The 27,430-nt window shown below is 33.4% G+C and overlaps 1 protein-coding gene across 1 annotated transcript in view; it reads left to right on the top strand.

The window, feature by feature from the left end:
- Window positions 1-5,219: 5,219 nt before the first annotated feature.
- The window catches only part of LOC124249775 (ovostatin homolog 2-like), a 44,477-nt gene continuing 22,266 nt past the window's right edge, over window positions 5,220-27,430 (top strand). Inside the window, 15 exon segments of the mRNA XM_046681111.1 lie at window positions 5,220-5,284; window positions 5,610-5,793; window positions 6,320-6,476; window positions 7,780-7,832; window positions 8,279-8,299; window positions 10,070-10,238; window positions 10,745-10,829; window positions 14,585-14,702; window positions 17,397-17,508; window positions 18,824-18,933; window positions 19,261-19,419; window positions 20,095-20,336; window positions 21,749-21,779; window positions 21,782-21,949; window positions 22,319-22,468. Of these exon segments, the coding sequence (XP_046537067.1) occupies window positions 5,220-5,284; window positions 5,610-5,793; window positions 6,320-6,476; window positions 7,780-7,832; window positions 8,279-8,299; window positions 10,070-10,238; window positions 10,745-10,829; window positions 14,585-14,702; window positions 17,397-17,508; window positions 18,824-18,933; window positions 19,261-19,419; window positions 20,095-20,336; window positions 21,749-21,779; window positions 21,782-21,949; window positions 22,319-22,468 (1,824 nt within the window).

Here is a 27,430-nt window from a genome sequence, read left to right on the forward strand (position 1 = left end):
TCAAGCCATGCTGAGGCAGTATCCCACTTAGCAGAACTAGAAGAACCTACAACTAGAATATACAACCATGTACTGGGGGGCTTTGGGGAGAAGAAGAAAAAAGGATTGGCAATAGATATTAGCTCAGGGCCAATCTTTAAAAAACAAAATTTTGAACCAATGAATAAATCTCTGTGTTGAGTGGATAACATTAGTTGGAGTCTAAATATTTTGCTAAGGCCATGATTCTTCATGGATAGTAAGAGAAGTTTCAGGGAGATGGTGGTTTCAGTGATTAATTACATAATTACGAAACTACATTATATTTTTATCATTATTACATATCCTTACCCACCTCTCACTTTACGCTTTTAATGTTTTTTCTAGTAAAGAAAAGCATTGTATTGGGGCTGGCCTAGTGGTATAGTGGGTGGGTTTGCTTGCTCCTCTTGCGTGGCCCAGGGTTGGCAGGCTGGAATCCTTGGCAAGGACCTGCACACCACTTGTCAGGCCATACTGTGGGGGCATTCCACATACAAAGTGGAGGAAGATTGGCACAGATGTTAGCTCAGGGACAATCTTCCTCAAGCAAAAAGAGGAAAATTGGCAATGAATGTTAGCTCAGGGCCAATCTTCCTCACCAAAAGAAAAGAAAAGAGTCATAGAACTAAAGATGTCTGAACTACCACATGGGTGGTAGCATTTGATAAGATTCCGTTTGACATTTGCCTGTTTGTTTATTTGTCCGTCTGTCTTTTTGGGTGGAGTGATATTATTTAGGATTGGAGGTGGACCCTTAGGCAAATGGAAGGATAAAAACCGATCCTAAACGACCTTGAATAAAATCCTATCTTTGAGCTTTGTTTGCAGAATTGAAAAAATGTGGTTCTGTAAATCCACTTATGTCTTAAGTATCCACTTGGCCCTTCATTATCCGCCTGTTCCTCTCCCATTATTTGTTGTTAAATTACTCATCCAGGTAGGCATAATATGATTAGAAATTTCTTGGCAACTCTAACAATCAATCAGTGATGCAGGAGATAAACAACTGCAAACAAGAAGGTCAATTTCACTTGTTAAGCTGGTTATTGTTTTATGAGGAAAAGGTGATTTCCCTCTCAATGATTACAACATCAGGAACTGAATAGTTTTGTTCATTTTAAAACATAATTAACTGCTTATACAATACTGATCTTGGGCAATACTCTTATTTGTAATGTTGTCGTGAACATTTCATAAAGGTGAACTAGAAGTTCAAGATTTCTCAGGAACTCTGAAATAGATTTTAGATTTCTGACACTTAAAATGGACTATCATTAATTATGCAGCTGGGAAAATCAGGAAAATTTTTTCTTCTTGCTTAATTATCAAAACAACATTTCAAAGCATTGCCTCAGATTCAACTCAGTGGTGCTAGGGAAGTAAACCAATATGGCCCCATGCCTGGTGAATACTACCCAGCTGGAGCAGTGGAGGAGCCAGTCATCACCAGTCTCTCTAACCATTGTCTCTCTTCTTTCCCTTTGTAAATGGTTTTCCTGTACAATTTTAGCAGTTTCCATGATGTTAAACATCATCAACATGGTGTAATGATTTCCAAATCTATATCTACATCTTTAACTTTTTTCAGAGCAACAGATTTATTATTTAAACTGTCTACTGGGTATCACCTCTTTGTTGTACTGCAGTCACTTCATGCTTAATACATACCAAACTTAAATAATCACTTCATCTACATATTCATTTTGTCTTTCCTGTCTTGCCTAATTGCAACAGCATTCACCATCAGTGTCAAGCTCACATTCTCCCTCTTCATCATCATAAGAAAACTGCCTCAAGTTCCAACAATTGGAGTAAAAGAATTTTCTTGAAGAGATATTGCCATTGTTCAGGCCCTTACCTCTGTAACCTAGGATAGTCTTTGAGCAGACTCATGTATGGTTCTCTTACCACTATTTTACCCACTCTTTTCTGTTTTCCGTGGAGTACAGAGTTATTATATTCATTACCCTTCAAAATAACTTTCAAATTCCTTAGCACAAGGAAAAGACTTTTCAAAAGCCAACCACAACTTTTTTCAATAGGCTTATTGAATGTCATTTCTTACCACACTTGTTTCTTCGCCAAAACTGAACCTGCTCTTATTTTCAAAACACACAATATTTGATTATAATTTTCTTCCAAAAGCTGTTACTTTGGAAACAATTTCTACCCTGCCTGGAAATTCCATAATTATATTAATATTTACAACTCAAAATGTCCTTATTAAATTCTTTTCCAACTTTTCCATTTGTCACTTTAATACGATTCCATTGAGCATTGCTCATAGTTTCAGTATAGGATAGTCTTCATATCACATTGCATTGCAATTTATATTTACATATCCTTCTGAGTGGACAGCGAACTCTTCTAGGGAAAGAAGTGGGCTTACTCTTCTGTTTATCACCAGGAACTGGTTTAAACTAACTCCCCCTCAACACACATTTTCATGCTTCCCTATAGTTCTTTCTCCTCTGTAAGACTTATCATGAAATTAATGAAGCAATTAATTGGGAAATTATTTAGACTCTGCCTTTTCTGAAAGAATGATAACTCCACCAATTTATATTTATCTCTTCATCCCTACCATTTACTATAATTCTAGCAGTTAGTGGGTGCTTAGTAAATACATACTGACTGAATGGGTGAGTAGAGGTGTTTCCATAGCAGTGAACCTCAATAACCTAAGTAGTATTGAATCTGTCAAGTGATGATTATGTAATATCTATTTTCTATTATATATCCCTTTGCTCAGCATAAACCTCTGAGAGTCTAGAACATAGTACATGAATCCATATCCTTTTGTATTCTTACATAGGAAAATATACTTTGATCTTATTTAATTTATGACTGTTAAAAGAAATTCTTTCTAACCACTTACTGCTTGAGTAATCCCATAAAAATTAATGACTTTTTCTCATGCTGTATTTTTCTTATCCATAAGATGAGAATAAATAATAAATTTAAAATTGTGTTTTCTGAGGACTAAATGAGATATTGTCAATATGAGCACCTAGCACACCGTCTGCCCTGTATTAAGTACTCAGTAAATATACTCCCTCTTCCATAGTTCCTCTTTTCCTTCATCTTCACTCTCCTTCTTCCTCCCACTCTCTCATCTTCTATCCCTCCTCACCTCTCTTCCCTCTCTCTCTTTCTTCCCTCTCTTCCCTCCTTCATTCTTTTCTTTATTCCTTTCTTTTATTCTTCCTCGCCTCCTTTATTCCCTTCTATATGAAAAATGAACTTCTTTAGAAACTTGTGTCTTCTTCATCTTCTTGTCTCTAGAACATGGCACTGTTTCCGATACATAGCAAGTACTCAATATATATCGTTGGATTCATATCTGAATGTTCTGGGATAAGAGCCCACTAATCTAAAGTAGAGGTATTTCCATAGCAAGACCGTGTTAGTCAGATAAAATTATTTTGGGTTGTGTTAATCAACTAAAATTATATTTGGTAAGAGAGATATCATTAAAAATGCGGGTTCTCAAGATGATTTAAAAGAATAGTGCAAAATATATATTTTTGTTAACAGTAAATTGTCTTGATTAAAGTTAAGACAAATAGGGTCATTTATTCAGCACATAAATTTTACATTTGGGAAATGCAAATATTTTAGAGAAGTTTCATTACTTTAGGTTTATCAGCCTTGGGGATAAAGAATTGATTGCTTTGATTTTATAAACAATCTGCCTGTGGGTGATGCTTGTCTTGAATGCTGATGAGTGAAAGCTGATGAGCTTCAATTGGTTTGGAAGCTGGCGATTTCATTTATCTCATAAGTATAGAAAGTGGAGTGTAGAGAGTGTTTCCAATAATAAGGCTGAGGGGCTATCGGAGGAAAGGGTATTGGTCAAAAACAGACTAACAGCTTGAGGGTCCAAAGGAAAGAAAGTCAGTCTTAAAACTGGCAAGGCAGGTCAACAACTGAGGATTAGCTCTGTAGCAGAGATTTTAGGAGAATTGGTCTCCAATGCAGGTTTAGAGGAAAGGGAGATGGAAACAAAACCCTAAATAGGAATAGGGAAAGGAGCGATGTCTCAGTTCTACTGAGAGAACAACATGGTCAGAGTTTTCATGAACACAATTCTACCTTGGAATACGAAATGCAGTCAACAAGGGATCCTTGTTCTCACATTCCCTAGGCCTCATAACTGCCTGTATTTGCCTACCTTCATTCCACCTCCTCGTCTACTATAATTGGTTTGTTGTTCTTTCCTTCGTGTTTGCTGTTGCAATGTTGCAGGCCTATTTCTAAAAGACTGAAACCAGTTCCTGTCTTTCATTATCCAATGTAACATTCTTCAAGCAAGACGCATTAACTCCATCAATACTTGAAATGTGAAGGATGTTTAAAAAAACACATGATGAATGGGAGAATTAACACACTGGATACTGTCAAGAGGTTACCTGTTTCTTAGGTATGGATCACTTTTCTTGTAGAAATGTTTTGCAATCAAAATGATGGTAAAGCATTTTTAAATTTCTTCTTTGCCAAGAAGTGACTAGTGTGAGTATGTACACTCACACATTTATTTATCTCCTTTTCCTTCATTTTTTTTCTTATTATATTTATTGTCAAAAAGGACATTGAACATTGTAAAGAAAATCTCACTAAGAAAATCATAATAAATGTTGAATGCATCCCAACATTTTAAATGTCATATTCTGTATTATGAAATTATAAAAGAATAACTTAGTTTCAATTATATGTAAAATGAGCCCATGTTGAGATTTCTTTTTTTGCATCTGGGTTTTAGCAACAGCAGATATGCTACTTCTCTCAGAAGCCTGGAAAATTTTGCTAAATCAAACTAATGAACTCCTAAGTGTCACACAACAGCTTTCTTTGTTTTTCTCTTTCTTCCTGCCCAAACTGTGCTCCTGATTCCAAAAACAGTAGCATCCAGTGAACTTAAGAAGGAAGTTGTATATAAAATGACACCCCAGGAGAAGTAATGGAAGAGGTTATCTAAATGTGATTGGTGGGTCCCATGATACTTGCTCCACAGAATAACTGATCTTTCATTGTGTGTGACTATAAAAGCAACAGTATACAGAGAGAGGCAGAGTAAAAGGAAGCAAAGAAAATGGAGAGCTGAGGCAGCTGATTTCCAATAAGAGAGAAAAAGAGACAGAGACAGAGAGAGAAAGAATATTTATCTTAAGTCTTTATTGTTCAGGCATTGGGATAAAATGGTGCCCTCCATTTTTCTGAGCACCTTTTTGCTTCATTTTGCTGTTGCTGTGGCTTCAAAACCGTAAGAGAATATTATACTCTCTATTAATATTAAGGTACTAGCAAAGTGACCCTATTAAATATATTCCATGTTAAAATTTGATTATGCTTTGCCATTTTGGCTTCTGAGACTGCTGGTTCGCCTTGTACATTTTAGACAAGTGTATGAAGGGAATTGACATCTTTTTCTCAAGCTCTCTCTCTCTCTGCATACTGAAGTTTATTGTAATACTGTCTGTGAAAAATATGTATGTTTCAGGAATATCTCAATGAGCTAAAATTGCTTTTATGAATGTTCTGTAGTTCTCCTACACTTTTCTAGAGTATTGGTTACTTTCTTTGCGTAGGCAATATATCCTATGGATCTCGTCTGTGATGCAGAGTCATTCTACAGAAAAGGCTTGTCTCCACCTTTTAAACCTTAATGAATCTGTATCCTTGAGTGTTGTCTTAGAATATGATGGCTTCAATACCACTATTTTTGACCAGTCTGTGGAAGAGGATAACTTCTATGCTTGTGCAAATTTCAAGGTGAGGCACTGGATTTGACATTTCAGAACTTCAGATGGGAAGATACAATTATTACTCAAAATTAGTTTTAGAGAGAGAATAAATCTTGATTTTGGATGAATTGTGAAAGCTAGGGAGGAAAATTGGAGAGCTCCTGAGGGGCAACATATAAAAGGAAACTTTACATATGCAACAAAACTTGTAAAATATTGCCACTTTTTTGTTATAGGGAGTGATGATAAGACATAGGTATGGTTTTTTAGATAGGACAGCTGTTTAACAATATGAGGAAGGAGAATCTAGGTAAAGGGATGCAGAATTGGGACTCAAGGCAACAAAAAAAGAAAATAGGAGGCAAGAAGACATAAAAATCAGTTTGTTAGAAACTGTCCTACTAAATAAATTAATCGTAATAAGTGATCACTAAGTCTCTTATTAAGCAATAATGGGATTAGAAGGTTCTCTCAGCCTGAGAAGCCAAAGTAAGACATTATTTACTAAATGTCTAAAAATAATTTTCCCATTCTCTACTCTTTAACATAAACAGGTTTCTCAGAAGTCTTCTGAACAGTTGGCTTTTGTGACATTGTTGGCTAAGGGAGATACTCTTAAAATCTTTGAGAGGAGATCTGTAGCACTCGCTTCTGAAGAGACGGTAACCTTTGTGCAGACAGATAAACCCATCTACAAACCTGGAGAGAATGGTAAGTCAATATTCATGGTTTCTTTGTATCATTTGTTGACCTGGGAACACATTCTTCAAATTTAAAGCAATCCAAACACATCAGTTTTAGTCTTAAATATATTCTTACTGTTATGGTATCAGGGATTTCTAGAATTTTTACTGACTGTCCAGGTCAATTATGAAATAATGCCCTCTAAGTCCAGTAATTGAATGCTTTGCTTCTTAAAATTTTGCATGCCTCTTTCACTGTTTACCAATTCTAATGACAGGCTTACATAATACCATGGTTGAAAGCGTGGGATATAGAGCAAAATTACTTGTTTTGAATTATTGTTCTGTAATTTACCAATTGGGCAAGCTAATAAAACCTCTATTTAGACTCAGTGTTTTCATCTGTAGAATGACGATAATAAGTGTCCCACTTGTAAAAAAAATTGTGAGAATAATGTAAGACAGTCAATGTGAAATGGTAGCAAACACACACAGACTCCATAAGTGATATTTATTCCTATTATTCATACCAGTGGAAGTAATCATAAATTTAATAACCTAAGCAAAGCCCTTCTATTTTCTTTATTATTGTAAGTAAAAGGTAGCAGAAATAACACTCAACTAGGGTTCAGAAGAGTATGGTTTTTGTCTTGGCTCTGTTAGTAAATTATTGACTTCTGGCAAGTAAATTCTGATCTTTGAGATCTTTAGTTTTCTCATTTGTAAAATTAGAGGGTTGGATGACAGCATCTACATGTTTTGTTCTAATATTATATATTTGTATGATTTATTGAAAAGAAAAGAATTAAAACAGAATTCATATAGTGAGATTTTTGCTGCATTATATTCTCTTTTCTGGACTCATTAAAATGCTGTGATGACACGTATGTATACAAAAGTAGCTAAAATGGTTTTTCTGGGATTCTGCCAAAATTAATTTAATGTTTTCTAACATGGATATATTTTTTCAGGAAAATTATGTTTAACTCCTGCCATACATATTTCACATTTGTCCTTCTGTGACTAATTCTTTCACCAATTTTTAAGATAGCTCTACGGGCTATCTATGGGTAAAAGCTTCTGGTGGCGGCAGTAGCTAGTGTTAGCTTTGGTGACAATGGAGCACCATCGACAGAGGAATTACAAATATGCAGTAAGAGATGTTTCCAAATGAATCCCAAATCATAAAGGGTCAAATCAGAGAGGGGAGAAAGGAGTGCAGTATTCTATAATAGCAAGGCAATTAATTTCTATGTCTATTTACAAGATATCATATCTGAGAGAGAAATAAGAAGGAAAAAATATTGTCCCCTCTTCCTCTTTTCTTTTAGTTCAAGTTCGTATTGTGACCCTGGACACCAAGTTCATACCTATTGAGGATTTGGTGAGTTCAATAATTCCTAAGGGTACAATGAAATTTAAACAAATTAAACAAATCCATTGCTATATAAAGTGCCATCAGGAAGCTTTCCGTAAGTACGGAAATAGGTTCTAACATGGAACACTATATAGGTATAACTTCAGTGCTAAATATTAAATTTAAACATAAAACTTTCCTTTATAGTGAGTTGATTTATACATCTTTAGATCTTTTCATCATATATAGAAAAAATGGGTTGCATGGAACCTGCTTTCCACTTCCCAGAAGAGATTTGGGATCCTTTCACATTTGGGATTTTCTTGGCATCTTTATCTATAGAAATTTTGTCCTCAGGGGAACTGAGGGCTAAGTCTCAACACTTAAATTAAGTCTATAATTTTGTGATGAAATATCTGGCAAACAAAGAATGCACTATTACAGTATTAACCTGCATTTTTTTCCTATTTCAGTTTCCTTTAATCACACTTCAGGTAAGAGATCTTCTCTTTCACACCCATTATTTAAATATTCAGATAAATAGTGATGTGTGTCTAGTTTTCACTATGAGTAGTTAGAAATTAAGATAACTGAAACAAGGGCAAGAGTAATCTTTATATGCAAACACAAAGAAAGGCATCAAATAAAGATCTAAATAAGGGGCTGCCACTTGAAGTGTGGACTGTGTGGCAAACACAGTAACAGGGTTTCATGGGAAATAAAAATTGGCCTCTTTCTAAAGGAGGTTTATGTTTAAAATTGCATAATTTTGGCTGCTGGTCCTTCTCAATCATACTTTAGCCACATGTTGTTTTAAGGAAATAGAAAACATACAACACCTGAAAATTTGGAAAGAAGTAGATGGTGATATTATTATAAAATAGACTCTTTGTTTTCAGAAGACGGTCAATGGATTCTCCTTCTACCAGTTCACATCTCTAGTGTAGTGTAGTGGCTTTCAGATTTATTTGAAATCTTATGCCTGTCAGTAAGTAATTTGTATCAGTCAACTCCAACATATGTATTTTAATCCTTACATACAATGTGTACCATTATTATTAACTAATTCTGAAGGTTAATACACTGAGATCTAGTCAATCATCATTAATGATTATGTGTGTAAATACATACTTCAAATTGTCTTCATAATTTGAATGCTTTTTACTTTGTTATATGGATGACAAATAGTTCATCTTTCTAGTGGGATAAATAGCAGGTCAACCATTTTCATGGTTTCTGCATTATTAGTAATCTATAAATAGTATTATCATCACATCATAACTCAACTAGTCTTGTGTTCCATAGAAAACAACAGAAATCTTAACTAACATTGGTTTAAATGAGTAAAAGTTTTATTGTTTTCACAAACCCTACATTTGAGTATAGGCACTTCAGAGTTAGGACAGTAACAGCATAATGTTACCAAGGACCCAGGCTTCTTCTTCTTCACCTCCATGCCATCCTCAGTGTGTTGTTTTGTTTTCAATGCCATCTAAGTCTGATTCTTTTAGAAAGAATTTCTACCCAGTGACTTCTACTTAAATTGAATTGGTCAGCACTCAGTCACGTGGGATATCCTTACTTAAAGGAAATCTGGAAATATGATTTAGTTTTCTAGATTTTATTCTAGAGGAAAGAAAAAAAAGTGAGTAGTGAATAATGTTTTTGGTTCTTTGTAGAAATCTTTTTATGAAGATTTCTTCAATCACAACCTGAAGATATCAGTAAATTTATTGATCCAGACTCACATAAGCTGCAATATGCTAAAAACAAGTAAAGGAGAATAGGTGGTATTATCAATCCTTTCTTATTGTAGAACTTCCACTTAACAGCCCCTGCATGCAGTGTGTAATTCATTACCAACTTACTTACAGATCAAATAAACACCAGTGACAATCTTTCTAAGTATTTGTCAGGAAGAGTAACTCCTTGTGCTCCTATTGATGTGGGTCCACTCTATTTTGGAGAGCACTACTCTGGAGCATGAACACTGTGTTTTAAATTCTTTATGCAATTCTGGTTCAGAAAAATCAAAAGCATTAGTTATAGATTATTTTTTCTTATCTGTTTTGGTCTTAAGAGAGATATACCTTACGATTAAATTTGAATACCTCAGGAAATTATGTTGTTTTTACAATTTGAAATATTAGTTCAATGAAATGGTAGAGCTTTACTTCCAATAATTACAGAAAGTACCCAAAATAAGGAAGGAAAGGATAATACTCTCGTATGACCTATGTTTTTATTTCTTCTTTATTTTTTAGGATCCTCAAAACAATAGGATTTTTCAATGGCGAAACGTGACTTCTTTTCAAAACATTACCCAACTCTCATTCCGATTGACTTCAGAACCAATGTTTGGAGATTACTCTCTTGTTGTGAAAAGAAACTCAGAAAAGATGTTGACACACCAGTTTACTGTTGATAGATATGGTAACCAACTGCTACTTATGATTGTCCTATATAAATGAATAGTTCAAAGGACTGAACAAAACTTTTATGTTAGAGTTAGGCAAAAGTAGGTGAAGCTTGATTTGGTTTTCTGCCTTCTTCTTTTCTTGGCCTTTTCTTCTTTATCACCTCTCCTTTCTTTCTCCTCACTCCTTGCCCCATATCCTTATTCTCACATCTGCCTTTTCTCCCTAGGAAATATCTTATTTTCTAGAATCCAGACAGTCTTCTAGGAAGGATCTAAAAGATTACAATAAATAAAATATGAAGTTCTGAGAATAGGGAAAAGAAAAGAAAGAGAATAATTAATCATTAATGAGACACCATCACTAACTGGTGCCCCACAGAATCGGGGGCAATTGAAAAGCGGTCTATACAGAAGCACACATAAGAAAATGTTGTGCATGGAAGCACACTTAGTTACGTGATTGCAGTAAGTTTTGCTTACTGGGGATTGTGGGGCCTGAATTATATTTCTTTATTTCCAGTGTTGCCAAAGTTTGAAGTTAAGGTCAGTGTGCCACAAACAGTAACTATTTCAGATGATGAATTTCAAGTGGATGCATGTGCTAGGTAAGTATTTATTCAGGAGATATGACTCCGCAGATCAATACAAGACTCAGAGAGAATGAGAAATTAGATTAACCATGTAACTTTAATTATTTATATACTTACCATAAAACTATTAGAGAATTAATGAGTTCTCATTGTAGAATATTTGAAAAATATAAAAACATAAGAAATGACCTATAAGTAATTCTACCAACTGCCATTAATATTATGATTTATTTTCCTCTAATCTTTTATGAATACTTTCCACAACTGCAGTCATACTTGTTGACCCACTAGAATTAAGAAAACATGTCTCCATATTATGCCAATCTTTTCACTAATTCCAATTCCTTGCTGCATAACATAACATATCTATATGTGGCTATACCACAGCCACTTAACTATTCTTTTATTTAACATGTAGGCTGTCCATTTTGTTTTCCAAGTAATAAATAATATTATAATCTATATTTTTGCATATAACTGTGTAAGAAGTAGCTTTTGAATTAAAAATTATTTACTTAGGAAAGATTTCCAGAAATGAAATTTCCAAATTAGACAAAATGTGTAACATTCTTTTAGTCTTTTGATCGCCATATTGCTCACTAAATATGTTGTGTCATTGTACAATTCCAGCAGCTGGTTCCAAAGCACCTGCCTCATTGAATCTTCATCATGATTAGTGTTTTCATTAAAAAGAAAGAAAGAAAGAAAGAAAATAAACTGTTGAAAATATCCTAATGGGAAAAATGCAATTTTAATAATTTAATGTGAATTACTTTGAATCCTCTTCAGTGTAAAAAAATTCCTACATGATTTGAGAAACTTTGATTTTCTTTTTATGAAATTATTTCTAATACTTTTTTCTTTTTTTGAAAGTGTGATAACTTTTCTCAAATTTCTGATAATAACAAAAAATAGCTGATATTTATTGAGTGCCAATGACTGTGCTAAATGCTACATTTATTGTATTCTCACCACAATGCTGTGAGATAGGAGCTATTATCATCTCTATTTTAAAAAGAAAAATAGTAAGACATAGAGAATGGAAATAACTTATCAACATTAATGGAGCTTTTTGATGGCAGAACTAGGCTTTAGACCTAGGCTATTTGGCTTCAGAGCTACTGTCTTAACCAAGACCCCTGTTATACTTTATATAAATGATTAAAAATATTAACATTGCCATATTCGTTAAACACTGTTTATTTAATTGATGACATGAAAATTACTTGCTTTGAATATTTTCAGAGCTACGTTAAAGATACATTGGGTAACGGGCTGTCTAATAAACATACATGGGGAGTGCTCAAGGATGCCACAAAGAAACTTGGAAACCAGTTTTTAGTCTTCTTTTTTTTTTTAATAGTATTTAAAATGTTCTTTGGACTCTAGGAAAATAATCATAATATTTTTATGAGTTTCAATGGAGAGTAGCTGAATGTTTGCCAGGGTTTCGTAAATATAATAGATGAGAGATTATAAATTATCTGTGTTAAAAATAATGGAATAATGAATATAAGCTTGAAAAAATCCAGAATCCTAAAATGGCTTCACTAGAAAAACCCTACACAAAGCCAAAATGGTCTGTGGCATTAAGGTCTGCCCAATGGTATGCTAGAAGAGTACAACACACATATGAGAAAAACCAAAATATTTATCAAGTATCACCTTCATAAAAGACTTGCTAAGCTAAATGCTGATATGAATTTGGGACTTCTTGAAATTTCTTTAACGTTATAGCCTACTTAGATTTGACATTAAAGAGTACATCAGTATCAGCAATAATAAGACCCTGAAGCAGGACCAGCCAGTTGAGACAGGAGCTATGCTTCCTACAAGGTTATTTCTGGGCAGACCATGAGAACAAGATGATGAAATCAGTATGTCTAGAAGTTAACATCAGTGAATGGGTTGCCTATCTCAAGTTGTATAATACTGTGTCTGTGCATTGTTTCTTTAGTATTCCCTGAGATTTAGCTTGGAACACCTAGAGAAAACAGTAACAAATTAGATTATGTTAGTAAACAACCTCAGAGATGAATCAAGCTTTTAAGAGGGAAGAAAACTGGCCTACAGGCAAAGACATTTTAATAAACTGCATTAGTATCCACCAAAAGCTTTTCAAATCACAAAGGGAGAATGTTGATTCTGACCTGTATGAAAATTTAAGCTACATATTTCATGAACATGTGTTAACCAGTAGATAATGCTACTATAAGAGTTTTATTTTATAAATAAAAGACAGTAAAAAGAAGAAATAAGATATGTTCAGGTATAACACTTGAGGCCTGAGCTCAGTCTTGCGTCTACTTTACAGATGATTTAGTGCTTTGAGTTGAATCAAAATCTCAGAAGTGTTAAGAATTTTTAAATAGAGAGAGAAACAAATTAGTGGAGTAGAAAGAGCATGGACTATGGAGTGAGGAAGATCTGAGTTTAAATTTTAATTCCACCAATTACAATGTGAAGTGAGTTACTTGATCTGTTTACTAATGTCTAAAATGAAATAAAATACATACATCTCCAGGTCATTGGGAAAAATAGATGAGATAATGTATGTAAACACCAGATATGTACTGGTGTCCAACAATTAGAAAAAAAGTATTGTGATCAATAAATTTAATTATATTTGGTTTTATTATATACTAATTTCACATTTGTTATCTATTTTTCTAAATCTTTGTGGAAGGAGTCCTCAAGTAAAAAAAAACTCAAATCAACTTTATTTGCCTTTGATTAAACCTTTAATGTTGCAGTTTTTTGCATATTTTAGGAGAAAATGAGATATTTATTTAACCCTACTTCATAAGAGATTGTACTTTTTGTCAAAGCATATCCAGTTTATGCTGATATTCATACCTTTTATATTTATTGAGTGGTAAAATGAGAATTTTTTAAAATATTGATATTGATAAAGTGATAAATTGATAAATATTGATAAAGAAAAAATAAAATATTATTTTCTGCTAAAGGAAAAAAGTCCTGCAAATAATTTTTATAATACTTCTATCAGATTAAATATAATTTTTTTTTAATGAGGAAGATTGTCCCTGAGCTAACATCTGTGCCAATCTTCCTCTGTTTTGTACGTGAGATGCCTCCACATCATGGCTTGGTGAGCGGTGTGGAGGTCCACGCCCAGAAGCTGAACCTGCAAAACCCGGGCCACCCAAGTGGAGTGTGGAAACTTAGCTCTACACCACTGGGAGAGCCCCAGGTTGAATATAATTCTAAAAGCTCAATTTAATCATTAAGTCCTATTCTCTGAGATTTTAGATTCTATATTACCTTGAATTTGACTCCTAAAAAAGCAGCTGAACTGGGGATTGGCTCGATGGCGTAGTGGTTAAGTTCCCATGCTCTGCTTTGGTGGCCCTGGGCTCTCAGGTCTGGATCCAGGGTGTGGACCTAAAGCACCTCTCATTGAACCATGCTGTGGCAGCATCCCACATACAAAAAGTACAGGAGGATTGCCACAGATGTCAGCTTGGCAACAATCTTCTTCAAGCAAAAAAGAAGAAGATTGGCAACAGATGTTAGCTGAGGGCCAATCTTTCTCACCAAAATAAAAAAAAAAAAGGCAGCTGAATCTTTCTAACAGATCTAATGCCTAATTTAACCTAAATTCTGTGGGGAAGATGAGGATTCCTAATTAAATTTGGTCATTGGAGTAGTCATAGTTTAGAGATTTCATATATAATTTCTGAAGAAGACCATAAAATATTACCATAGTAGTGTTCATCTGTAGTTATCTGTACACCTTCTCACCCTAGGTACACCTATGGTCAACCTGTGCAAGGGAAAGCTGAAATCTGGGTGTGCAGAGAATTTGTTTACTCTAGAAATTGTGAGAATGACAACAATGAAATATGTGAACAATTTATTGTACAGGTATGGATCAGGATCTTTACTCCAAAAAAAAAGTCTTATTCATTTTCTTTATTGTTTTCTCTTTGATTCTACTTACAAAAAGGACCGAACACTATATTTAACACTATTTTCATTTTGTAGATAATGGAGAATACACCTAGATAAGGTGAAGAATGAGGAGAAAATATAATGTTTAACAAGTCTGCTAACTTTCTAGGCCATGTAAATAGTTATCCATTTATAGATTCATAGAATTTTTAGAATTTGAAAGATCTTATTGACTCCCTTGTTTTGTATATTGTCTAGGTGACCTCCCTGATCTTTCTCTGGAGAATCATTAATCATCCTTTAAATAAATGAATCCCTGATAGTACTCACCATGCAACCTAGCATTGTCCTTATGAAAGAATTTCATGAAAACATCTGCAGTTTAGAGTATCTGCTTTTGCTGCTTTAGATTTGAAGTTTATTTTAGAAGCCATCATTTGCTTTCCTGATCTGTAGCATCTTAACCTTAAGTGGACAAATCTGCTCATGTCTTTGAGGATCACCTTTAGAGTTCAAAAGTGAAATTTGTATACATCACACTGTTTGAATTATAAGTCTGATTGTCCTGAAGTTATTCACCAAATTTAGTGAACATCCTTTAGGTAAATATCAATATTTGGTAAAGGTGGGCAGGAACCTATCTTTTAGATAGGAATTGAAGGGTAAGAAAGGTTGAGTGAAATTCTTCCACATCAATAGCACATTATCCTGTGGTGTGCTTATAATGTTATTTAATCAACCATTTTACCATGTGATGGGTGTTCTCTCAGCTAATGTTTTATTTTTTCCCCAGCTTAAAAAATACGGCAATAAACAATCTGCTAAAACTATCTTTATATATGACAGGTTTTATTTAAATGGAATAGATTCCTTGGAGTGGATCTCCTGAGTCAAAGTAGGTAGATAGATAGATAGAATCATACATAAATTTAATTTTTAAAATATTAGTATATTGTTGTCCAAAAAAATTTTAAGCATTCAAATTTCTGTCAACAATATATGAGAATACTGTATTTCGCAAGTTACTGCCAGCAATATACATAAGAGTTTTGAAATTTTTGCCATTTTGATAGACGCAAATTTATTTTGTCTTAATTTCCATTACTAGTGAGTTTGAGCATATTTTCACATTTTTGTTATCAATTTGGATTTTTTTCTTTTGACAGTTCTTAATTATCCCTGTTTTTCTTATTCATGTGAAAATGAAGCTTTCTTTTATTATAAATATTACCTTCTATTCTCTAAGCAAATTTTTTTTCATATCTGTTACTTAAATATTGATTTCATGTCTGGTATTTTTGAAATATCACAGTTCCTAATATTAATGCGTTCTCAGCCTTAGCTAATGTCCTACCTGCCTTTATGTAGTACATGTAGCTATCGAAATATTCTTTAAGATTTAAAAACATTTTCCAATTATGTTCTAAAATAAGAATTTTGTTCTTTCAGATGAATATCCAGTTGTGTTAGCGGCTAATCTTTTATAATTTTGCTCTCTCTTTATTCTAGATCATGCTCATGAAAGGTTCATCTGTTTTATTGGTCTTACTCTGATTTTTGTTCTTATTATCATTTTTGTGTTACTAAATAATTTATTTTAGTTTTCATCTTATTAATTCTTTTCCCTAAAATTTTAGTTTATTTTTTTGATTTTAAAAATTATATTAGTTGCTTCTTTTTGTTAAAAACTCATTCAGTGTTTTACATTTCGCTTTAACCACAGTTTAACACCATAGATTTTGATGCAAAACATTTTTTCCTTGACACTAATATTTAGATTCTTATTGATTTACCTCATATTTTCTCTTTGACTCAGGAAATCCTGAAAGATGGTTTTTTTAATTAATTTCTAAGCAATTAAGGTTCTTCTGATTACTTTTTATTAATTCTTTTTCATTTGATTGCATAATAATTAGACAAAGTAAAATGATCTTTTTTGTTGTTGTTGATATCAGAGTTGATAATTCAGAGGGGTACATGTTCTGGAATCAGAATGCCTAGTTATCAGCACTACCTTCAACCTGTGTGACCTTGGGCAGATTATATAACCTACCTGTGCTTCAGTTTATTCATCTACACAATGGAGATGATAAATCTCATGTCTAGCTCCTATGGTAGTTTTGAGAGTCAAATAAATTGATCTATGCTTCTAACATTTTAAATTTTGAATTAATAAACAGTTTTTACTTTAAAACATAGCTAAATCTATATTTCTCTAATTAGTGATGTGACCGATGAGAGATTATCTGTCGATTTTTCCTTATTTTAAATGAACAATTTACCTTGAAAAGTGTTTTGGTGTTACACATCTGAAGAGGGCTTCTGTTCCATCTCTTCTTTGTGCCTCTCAAGATAATTTTAATTTTCCTATTCTTAAAATATCATTCAGTTCCATTTTCATCATTTAATTTGTTCCCATCTACATTGTTTCCAAGAAAATATCCTTGAAATCTGAAAAATATACATTACCTCCTTGCCTTGTTTTAATTGCTGAGGAAAACTCCTTTCTCCCCTTTTTGCTGTAATTTTTTTTATCATTTCAACAAATTTGTGAGATGGAGCCGTGGGGTGGTTCAGGGAGTCATGTATCTGTGCTAAAACTCCATATTCTTTCGAGACTTTTGAACCCCTAACTTTTTTTGATTATACTTCCTCTTTATTTTTCAGTTAAGAAATGGTTGTGCTTCTCAAATTGTAAATACAAAAGTCTTCCAACTCTACCGTTCTGGATTTTTCATGTCCTTTTATGTCACTGCAACAGTTACGGAAATCGGGACAGGTAATGACTGTGTTTTATGGGCAACCCAGGGATAAATGCAGCTCAGTGGGGAGAAGTTAGGAATACTCACCAAATACAGATCAATAATTGTTCAACATAGTAAAGTGGAAGACATTTGCCAATAGATCTACTTGGGGGTTGCTTTTGAATAAAATTTTCCTAGTAATATTTAAAATAAAATTATTACATAAATGCTACACGTTTATATCTGCTTCTGTGTCTGCATCAGTTAGAGGATCTTCCCTCTGAATTAGTAGAGCTTAGCTGATAAATTAGATATCTTTTTAACTTTGTGTTAATCAGTTGATAATCAATTACCAGGGCCCAATCTTTGGTTTAATACAAGAGTCACAATCTATATCTAGAAAGTCAAATTCAGCTCCCTGCCTGTTTATGTAAATAATGTTTTATTGGAATGCAACCACATTCATTTACCATGCTTAAGAACTACAACAACAAAGGTGAGTAGTTGAGAGAGAGACCACGTGGTCCACAAGCTTAGAATAATAACTATCAGATCCTTTACTGAAGAAGTTGTCAACCTCTGATTTAATACAACATGGGACATTTAAAGTACAAAAGTTATTGGTGAAAAATTTACAAGATTACACATAATGATCACTCAATAATTATCTGTTAAAAGAATGAAAAAGAAGAAAGTGAGATTTAATTTGGCATGAGGAAAACCAGATTCAATTACTAAATATTTCTTGTTACTTAAAAATGATTAGGACAATATTGTCTATAAAGTGCTTTATATAAATATACTTGATCAATGTTGTAATGAAATTCACAATAGATGTTTCTCACAGTTATATTGTAACTTAGCTAGGTACACTTGCCTCTGCTTATTACATGATTTGTCAATATCACAATGCATTTCTATTTATTTTGCTATCAGATACTTTTTGAATCTGGTAAAAGTCTAAAAACATAGTCATCTTTCAGGTTAAAGAAAGATTTCAGGAAGTGAAAACCTTACTCTTGAGATGTCTATGACATTCTCTATCATAAAGAGAGATACAAGCCAGAACTGAGAAGAATGGTAGAAGGAAGGAAATTAAGGATATTTTCCTTGCATCTGATTCAGATATTTTCGTATTAATTATATTATTCAGTTTGATGTGTACTATAATCAAATTCATACAGAGTACTCTGGAACATGCTCCAAAGCACCCATACCTCCCTTTCGATGTAGAACAAGAATATAATTCTGTGTATAGAAGTTTGCACAAGTCCCCTAAGCTGTTTGTCTTTTGAAATTCTTGGTCAAGTGATTTTTATCCTCCCTGACACTGTTTCTCATTTCCAATAGGTGTGCAGATCAGTGAAAAGTCTTCTATTTCTATCACTCAATTGCTTGGGATTGTGAACTTTGAGAACATGGACCCTTTCTATAGAAGAGGAATTTCTTATTTTGGAACTGTAGGTTTGACTAAAAATATTTATGTTTTCATTTCATTTTCTTGGATCACAGACTGCCCTTTGAAAATTTCTGGATGCATTCTTCCTACTGTCATAACACGTTTCTAGCCTTACTGCATCTGATATACTGGAAAAAGTCATAGGTTGAAAGAAAGTGATAGATAAAGTTATAGCTTTTTCTGTATTACATATTTATTTAATAGAACATCTTTCTGTCTCATTGGAATTTAAGAAAATTACAAATAACCACATTTATGAATAGAAAATTATTTCTCTGTAGAAACGTAACATGTATTTTAAGAATTAATGCTTCTTTTTTTTGTACAGCTTAAATTTTCCGGGCCTAATAACATACCCATGGTGAACAAGTTATTGCAATTGGAGCTCAATGACAAATTTATGGGAAACTACACCACAGATGAGAATGGTGAAGCTCAATTTTCCATTGACACTTCAAATATATTCGATCCAGAGTTCAACTTGAAAGTAAGACGCCAAAGAGTAGCTGAGATCCCACAGAGGAGTGATTTGAATGTTAGGAATTTTGGACAGTAGCAATTTCTCAAAAGAGAACTTGTATGGAGAATATATTTTAACAAAGTTTTAAAATTTAGAATGTTTTATATATTTGCTTGTTCGTTTAAAAGCACATGAGAATACTTATTCAAGAGGATGAGATAATAGCTATTACAATTGTTATAAATTCTGTAACAAACGATATTTTCCTCTGAGAAACTAGAAATAGCTCATGAAAATGATTTGGCTTTTTTCATTTGGCCATTTCATGCATAGACAGGGGAGATACTATGATTTCTCTTTTTCTTCGTCTTAAACTGAATTTTGCAGTTAAACAATTTGTCAGTGTTCAAATGTACCTCAAACACACGGAGCCTAAAGCTATTTCCTGAGTTCAATTACAAAGTAAAAATAAATAATTCATTGTAGGCTTAGTGAAATATACATACAGTTATGGTCATGCTTTGTATACAAAAAGAGGAGAGTGATATTATTTTACTTCCAATAGCTTAATGTTGAAACATCATCCACAAGCTAAGATTCCCCCTACTTTGAAGAGATAAGAAGTCTTCCATTCTGTAATAATTACTGTCCTTGGAAGAGCTTTACAGTTCTAAGATCCTTTGCTTTCTTTTATCTTATCAGGCCACATATATTCGACCTAAGAGCTGCTATCTTCCCAGCTGGTTGACACCTGAGTATATGGACGCTCATTTCTCCGTTTCACGCTTTTACTCCCGAAGCAACAGCTTCCTGAAGATTGTTCGTGAACCAAAGCAGCTTAGATGCAATGACCAGAAGATTGTTACTGTGCAATACTCGCTGAACAGTGAAGCATATAGGGACAATTCAAATATAAACTTCTTTTATTTGGTAAGTCTCAGGTGGTGGATTCTTGGATCTTGTCTAATTGCTTAGCACAGAATAGCTTAAAATGTGCACATCAGTCATGCCACGTTAATCTGAGTGAGCCAACCTTCTTGCTTTGCTGGTGAATGTTATTGGATCCATTGAAAACAAACACGGAAACAAATAACCACAAAGAGATCCAAGGCGCTTTCAGTTTCCCTAAAATTAACAAACTTACTACTCAGAGTCTGTGATTTTAAGCATCCAGTTATAGCTCATGTCAAATATTTATGACTATTTGTGAGAGTAAATTTTTACAGATGCCAGGGAGTAAAGTGAAAGGCTGATTTTGATAAACAATAAAAGGACTTAGTCTTTTTGGTTCTGTCCCCATATTTATCCATTTTGCCTCTATTAGGTATATTGAAGGGTGAAAAGCCACAGACTTGGAAATTAAGACGCCTAATTGGAATCTTCCACCCTCTCTTATTTATCATTCAAGCTAGTTGATCTTGGACAGATTGGCTAAACTCTCTAAGTCTTAGCTTCCTTGGCTGTATATTTGTAATTGAAAATAATAATATTTACCTCCAAGGGCAAGAATTATGTTCCAGGCAGTGTTATGAGGGCTTTATATGAGTTAACTTGTTAATCAGCCCTATGGATATCTCCAACTTACTAATAAGGGAACAGAGGCAAAGAAGTGAAATCACTTGGCTTATTGGAAGCCAGACAGTCTGAACAATGTTAGAGCTTTATGCACCCCCTTGCACAGTGCATTATGTATTATTCACCAAGTTTCTAGCACATAATTGGCTCTCAATCAATTGTAGTCACTTTGTTCTTTTTTAAGTTGTGCAAAGTCCATTTTTAATATTTGTTTGTGTAAGCTATCTTATCTTACGGAATAGAATTATCATTACATCATTCATTATCTAATAATAATATGATATCATATTACATAATATAGTATCACATATTGTGTTTTCTTTGTTCTACACAGATAATGGTAAAAGGAGCTATCTTCCTCAGTGGACAAAACGAAATCAGAAATAAAGGTGTGTATAATAAATTCATTTTTTAATACACTCTCTCCTTTCATTTTTCCTTCTTTTTAAGGAAATGTTGTAGCGATATTTTGTTATAGTGATAGAGGCAAGAGGTTAGGAAGAGCACTTATCATACGATTTTTGGAGGGCGGTAGCATGGCCCAGGATAACCTACTAAATATTTTGATGAAGGAGCTTTCAACCTGTATCTATCATTGCCAGATTATCAAGTACATTATAGAAAAGTGATGTCCAAAAACAAAATATTGTTTTTGCCTAAATTATGCTATCTTCTTTATTTGTATATATAGTTCTCATTATTTAATTTATTTGCCTTTAAAATAAAGCCCAATTTGCTCTTTCTATGCATAAGTCATTCTCTTTTATCTAAGTGTACCCAGTGAGCCAGGAAACTTTTCTCATTGTATCTGTTGATGACATTTCCTATTTACACAGACTGGAATGGAAACTTCTCGTTCCCAATCAACATCAGTACTGATCTGGCTCCTGTGGCCTTCGTGCTTGTCTACACCCTTCACCCCAGTGGGGAAATTGTGGCTGACAGTGTCAGATTCCAGGTTGACAAGTGCTTTAAAAACAAGGTGATGTTTCTTCTGTTTCTTGCCTGTCTTGAGTAAGAAGGGTGAGCAGTTTTCTCGCTGTGGTCTCCTTCTTATGTGACTACCGTAACCTTTACATGGTAATCTCACAATAGATGTTGGCATAATTAAATTATTAGGGGTTGAAAGAATCACTGAACAGAATGAATAACTTTTGGCAGCAATACTAATCCTGAGATGATAAGACGATGATGAAAGAGGTGCTCCTGGAAGGAGAGTTGAGGGTGAAAGTGGGCAGGGGAAATATAGGTATAGAAATTTATAAAGATTAATTTGGAAAAGTTTGAATACATTCAAATTATTTTCACATAAAAATACCTTACTCTCATTCCTTTTCTTTCTCTACTTTAGGTTAGCATCGAGTTCTCTAAGGAGCAGGGGCTGCCTGGCTCCAAAACCAGTCTCTATCTTCAAGCAGCCCCTGACTCATTCTGTGCACTCCGGGCTGTGGACAAAAGTGTTCTTCTACTGAAATCGGAACAACAGCTGTCAGCTGAAAGCGTAAGCTCTCTGATGTCCTCATTTTCTTCATTTTTATCTGGCTTCATACAAGGCTTACCCTTCAGATGATTTTTTTTTTTAAAGATGGGCACCTGAGCTAACAACTGTTGCCACTCTCTTTTTTTTTTTCTGCTTTATCTCCCCAAATCTCCCCGGTACACAGTTGTATATCTTAGTTGCACATCCTTCTACTTGTGTCATGTGGGACACCACCTCAACGTGGCCTGACGAGCAGTGCCATGTTGGCACCCAGGTTCCAAACCTGTGAAACCCTGGGCCGCCGGAGCAGAGTTCACAGACTTAACCGCTTGGCCATGGGGCCGGCCCCCAGATGATGTTTTTGTTTGAGATGGAACATGTTGAAAATATCAAATATTTTCCTCCTTTGTTCCTTCATGGGTTATATATTTACTAATTTTTCTTGGCTGACCCAGCACTCATAACAATATAAAATTCTATAGATAATTATAGCAAGTTAGGAAATATACAATGAGATTTTGTAAAAATCATAGGTGTAATCATACATATGGAAACTTAGAGTTAAATCTCTGTGTTGAAGAATATGCTTGGATACAGTCTAAAGTTACTATCCATTAATGGATCTTATATTTTCATAAGCATTTCCAGGCCAACAATTCCAGAATTTCAAGTCAAAATTATTTCAGTTAATACCTGTTGGATATTTTCCTTTTATTTTTAACACAAGTACATATAAATATTGAAATTTATGATCTATTTAAAACCAATTTAATAATTTAAAACTCTTCTTCTTATTAAAATTATACCTATTGCCTTAATCCATTTGGGCTGCTCTGACAAAATGCCACAGACTGGGCAGCCTTTAAACAACAGAAATTTATTTCTCACGGTTCTGGAGGCTGGAAGTCTGAGATCAGGGTGACAGCATGACTGAGTGAGGTCCTCTTCTGGGGTGTAAAATTCTTCTTGTATTGTCACATGGTGGACTGGACAAGGAAGCTCTCTCGGGCATGCTTTATAAGGGCATTAACTCATTCTTAAGGGCTCTGCCCTCATGATCTAATCATCTCCCAAAAGCCCTACCTGCTAATACCATCACATTGAACATTAGGATTTCAACATACGATCTTTGAGAAGATACAAACATTCAGACCGTAGCACCTGTGTATTGTAGAAACTGTACAAAATATTCAAAGGCATAAGGAAATAAATCTTTTAAATATTCATAATCTTAACACTTACACATATGTACATTTTGGTTGTAAATTTTAAAATCTCTTTTCTGAAGGTATATATATTTTACAAACAAGATCTCATTGAAAAATGCACTTTTGTATTCTACTTTTAACACCGTATAGTAAATCTAGTCTTAAATATAAAGCTATAAAAATTAATCAAAACATTTAATAACCATTAATCATGACATAAATGACATATTTTTCCCAATGTAAAACTTAAATACATTTAAATTTTTTATTCCAGCTAAGAAGCTTCTAACTGATTTCAGAATCTGGAGAAGCATCAACAAATAAAGAACAAATTTATCTATTAAGGTGGAAAACATATATATACTTCTTTTTCTAAGAGTTTCATGGATTCAGAGTAAATAGCTTCTGCTCATTCTTTCTACAACTAGTGGTAACAAGGCCTTAGAAAAACTGCCTTGAGGAAAAACCATCAAGAGACCACCAGTAGAAAATTCCAGAGACATTTTGACAGACCAGAATATTCAACTGTCTCAGAATATGATATCAGACCAAAAAGAAGTTGCCTTTGTTTATTATCAATAGCCTTATTAACAGTATAAATCAAGTAATGTTATGTAAATGAGTACATTCCAATTCATATTATTTGTTATATGTTTAATTTTTAGTTTTAAATAATTTTAAAAAGTGTCAGAATTATACAGAGAACTCTCCTGTACCCTTTACCCAGACCCACTAATTTTTAACATTTTTCCACATTTGCTTTCTCTCCCACTCTTTCTCCTGCCTACACACACACACACACATGCACACACACACACAAATACGTACATAGCATTTAAGGAAACTTTCTGAACCATTTGAGAGTAGGTTGCATACTTCATGTTACGTTATTCCTTGATATATCAGTGTCCATATTCTAAAAGCAAGGATGTTCTACATAACTACTATACAGTTATCAGATTTAGGACATTTAATATTGTTTCAACCTTTAGATCTGATCTGCCAACTATGTTCAATTTTTGTCAATTGTCCTCTTTACCACATTTCTTTCATTTAGTACAAGATCCAGCACAAAATCACATATGGCATTTGGTAGTCAGGTCTCTAGTTTTCTTTAGTCTGGGACAGAATCTCTCTTGTCCTTTATGAAGTTGACATTTTTGAAGAACACAAGCCAGATGCTTCTTTTTAAATAGAATGTTCCTCATTTTAAGTTTGTCTGATGTTTCCCATGATTAGGCGAAAGTTATGCATCTCTGGCCAGAATACCGCATATGTGATGTTTATTTTTCATGGTATCACATCCAAGGTATACACACGATCCATTTGCCTATCACTGGTGATGTTAATTTTGATCACCTGATAAAGGTGTTTCCCTGTATCTCCACTGGCTATTTTCTTCCATAAACTAATAACCAATTTGTGCTTATTAAGTCTATTTGTACATCCTGCTCCTCATCAAAATTTCCTCTTAGATTTAGCATCCATTGATAATCCTTGCCTAAACTAATATCGGTAGGATAGCTGAAACATGGTGATTTTTCAGTTCCATGTCTTCCTCTTTACTTATGAATGCAGGGATTTCTTCTTCTCAAAGGGTTATAATTATTACTATACTAAATTATTTTTATGATAAAATTTTTCCAAGCTTTCCCAGTGAAAGCATCTTCCATTTGGTCCCTGTGTGCTTGGAACATGCCTGGATCATGTTTTTAGCATTTGTTGTTGTTCTGGCACAAGACGTTCTAAGCCCATCTTGTACCTTCTTTTCACTAGCCTTGAAAGCAGTTTTTCCAAGGAGCCCTTATTCCTTAGACTGTGGCATAGTATTTATCTAATTTGTCTTTTTCAAAAACTTTAATGGCTATTCAGTTGATACATCATCTTTGTTCTGGTGATTTGAGATATTACTTTTATCATACACTATATTTTTATTTGTAGTTATGTTTATTTCTGGACTTTATATTCTATTCCATTAGTCTGTCTAATAATGTGTCAGGACCACACTGTTGCAGTCATAGAGGTTTTGTAGTATGTATTAATTTTTGGTGGGAATTGATTCCTTGTCTTCATCCCCCTAACTCTTCTATTTCAGGGTTTCCCTAGCTATTCTTCCATTTTTGAGTTTCCCTATCAATTTTATTTTCAACTTATCTAACTCAAGAAAAAGTTTACTGATATTTTTATTGTGATTTTGTGGAATTTATAAATTAACTGCATCTTGATGGTGAGATGTACTAATCAAAAATAAGAAATTTTTTTATTTGTTCAAGTGTACTTTTATGTCTTTCATGAATTTTAATTTTAAATAAATTTCTTCATATAGTTTCCTGTTAAGCATTTTAACTTTTTTGTTGCTGTTGCAAATGAGGTTTTCTCTTCTATTATATATTCAAGTTGGCTATTATTTGTGGATATGGGAGCTATTTTTTGCATAATAATTTTATATTTTGCTAACCTGCTGAATTCCTTTATTGATTGAACTACTTTTATCAACAATTCTCCAGGGTTTCTAGGTATACTGCCATGATACTATGGACATAACTTTCCTTCTTTTTATTCCCCAATGCGTATTCCTCTATTTAAGAAAAAAAATTGCCTAGTTGCAGTACAATGTTAAATTTCAGGAGGAATAACATCCTTGTCTTGTTCCTGACCTTAGTAGAAAGGACTGGTAGAACCTTTGTGTGGTTCTTTTGTGTATAGTAGTTTCTTGATGACTTTCTGTATTTTCTTTGTGGAAATTCTCTCTCTACTGGTGTCAGTTTTAGTAATTTATGTTTTACTAAGAAATTAAGCCTTTTAAATAGGCTTTCAAATTGATTTTTATTGAAAAGTACAAAGAAATCTCATGATATTTTAAAAATAGGTTCTCTGTACCAATAGTTGCATCTTCCTTGTCTTTATTTTTTATTCCTCTTTATGTAATTTTTATCCTGCATATTTATACTTTATTTTTCCTCTTTATTGATTAATTAGTGATTTATCTATTTTGTTAATTTTTTATAAAACTATGATTTTGATTGATTAATTTGATGTAATGTGGGGGTTTTTGGTACTCTACCACATTGATTTTTGTTTTTATCTTTATTACTTCATTACTGTTGCTTTCTTTTATTGATCTTGTTTTTAGCTTTTTTATTTGGAAATTTATATAATTTTCATTCATTTATTTTTATTGGCTTAGATGTTAAGCCCTATGAACTTTTCTCTAATTTCTACTGTTAAAGTATCTCATAGATTCTTATATGTAGCAATTGCATCGTTGTTTTTGGAAATTCTATAATATCTGCATTTAGGTTTTTACTGAAAATTTATTTAGTGGAGCATCCCCTAATTTATATGTAGACTGGCCTTTCTACTTTGGAATATTTAATTTCAAGTTATATTGCCTCATGATCAGTATATTTCTATTTTATGGGGACTAATGATATGCTTTTATTGTGCTCAAATATACCAACAGCTTTTGAGAATACTTCACACGTGTTCAGAAGAATATGTAGTCTCTTTATGTCTGTTCTGTATCCATAAGATCTGATTATTTAGATATTTTCTATTCTCACTTATTTTTTTAAATACACCTGACCTGTCTTGTACTGAGAGTAGTGTGTTAAACCATCCTGTTAAGACTGTTTCTATCTGCTTCTCCTTGCATTTTCTGTTGTTTCTGCTGTGACTGCTGTGTTATTTTGTGCATAGATATTCATAACTATTGTGGCTTTATTCTGAAATGGGGGTTTTAACAGTATAAAGTGTCCTCTATCTTATTTGATGC

This window comes from Equus quagga, chromosome 1 (assembly GCF_021613505.1).
Source record: "Equus quagga isolate Etosha38 chromosome 1, UCLA_HA_Equagga_1.0, whole genome shotgun sequence".
In the NCBI taxonomy this organism is placed as follows: domain Eukaryota; kingdom Metazoa; phylum Chordata; class Mammalia; order Perissodactyla; family Equidae; genus Equus; species Equus quagga.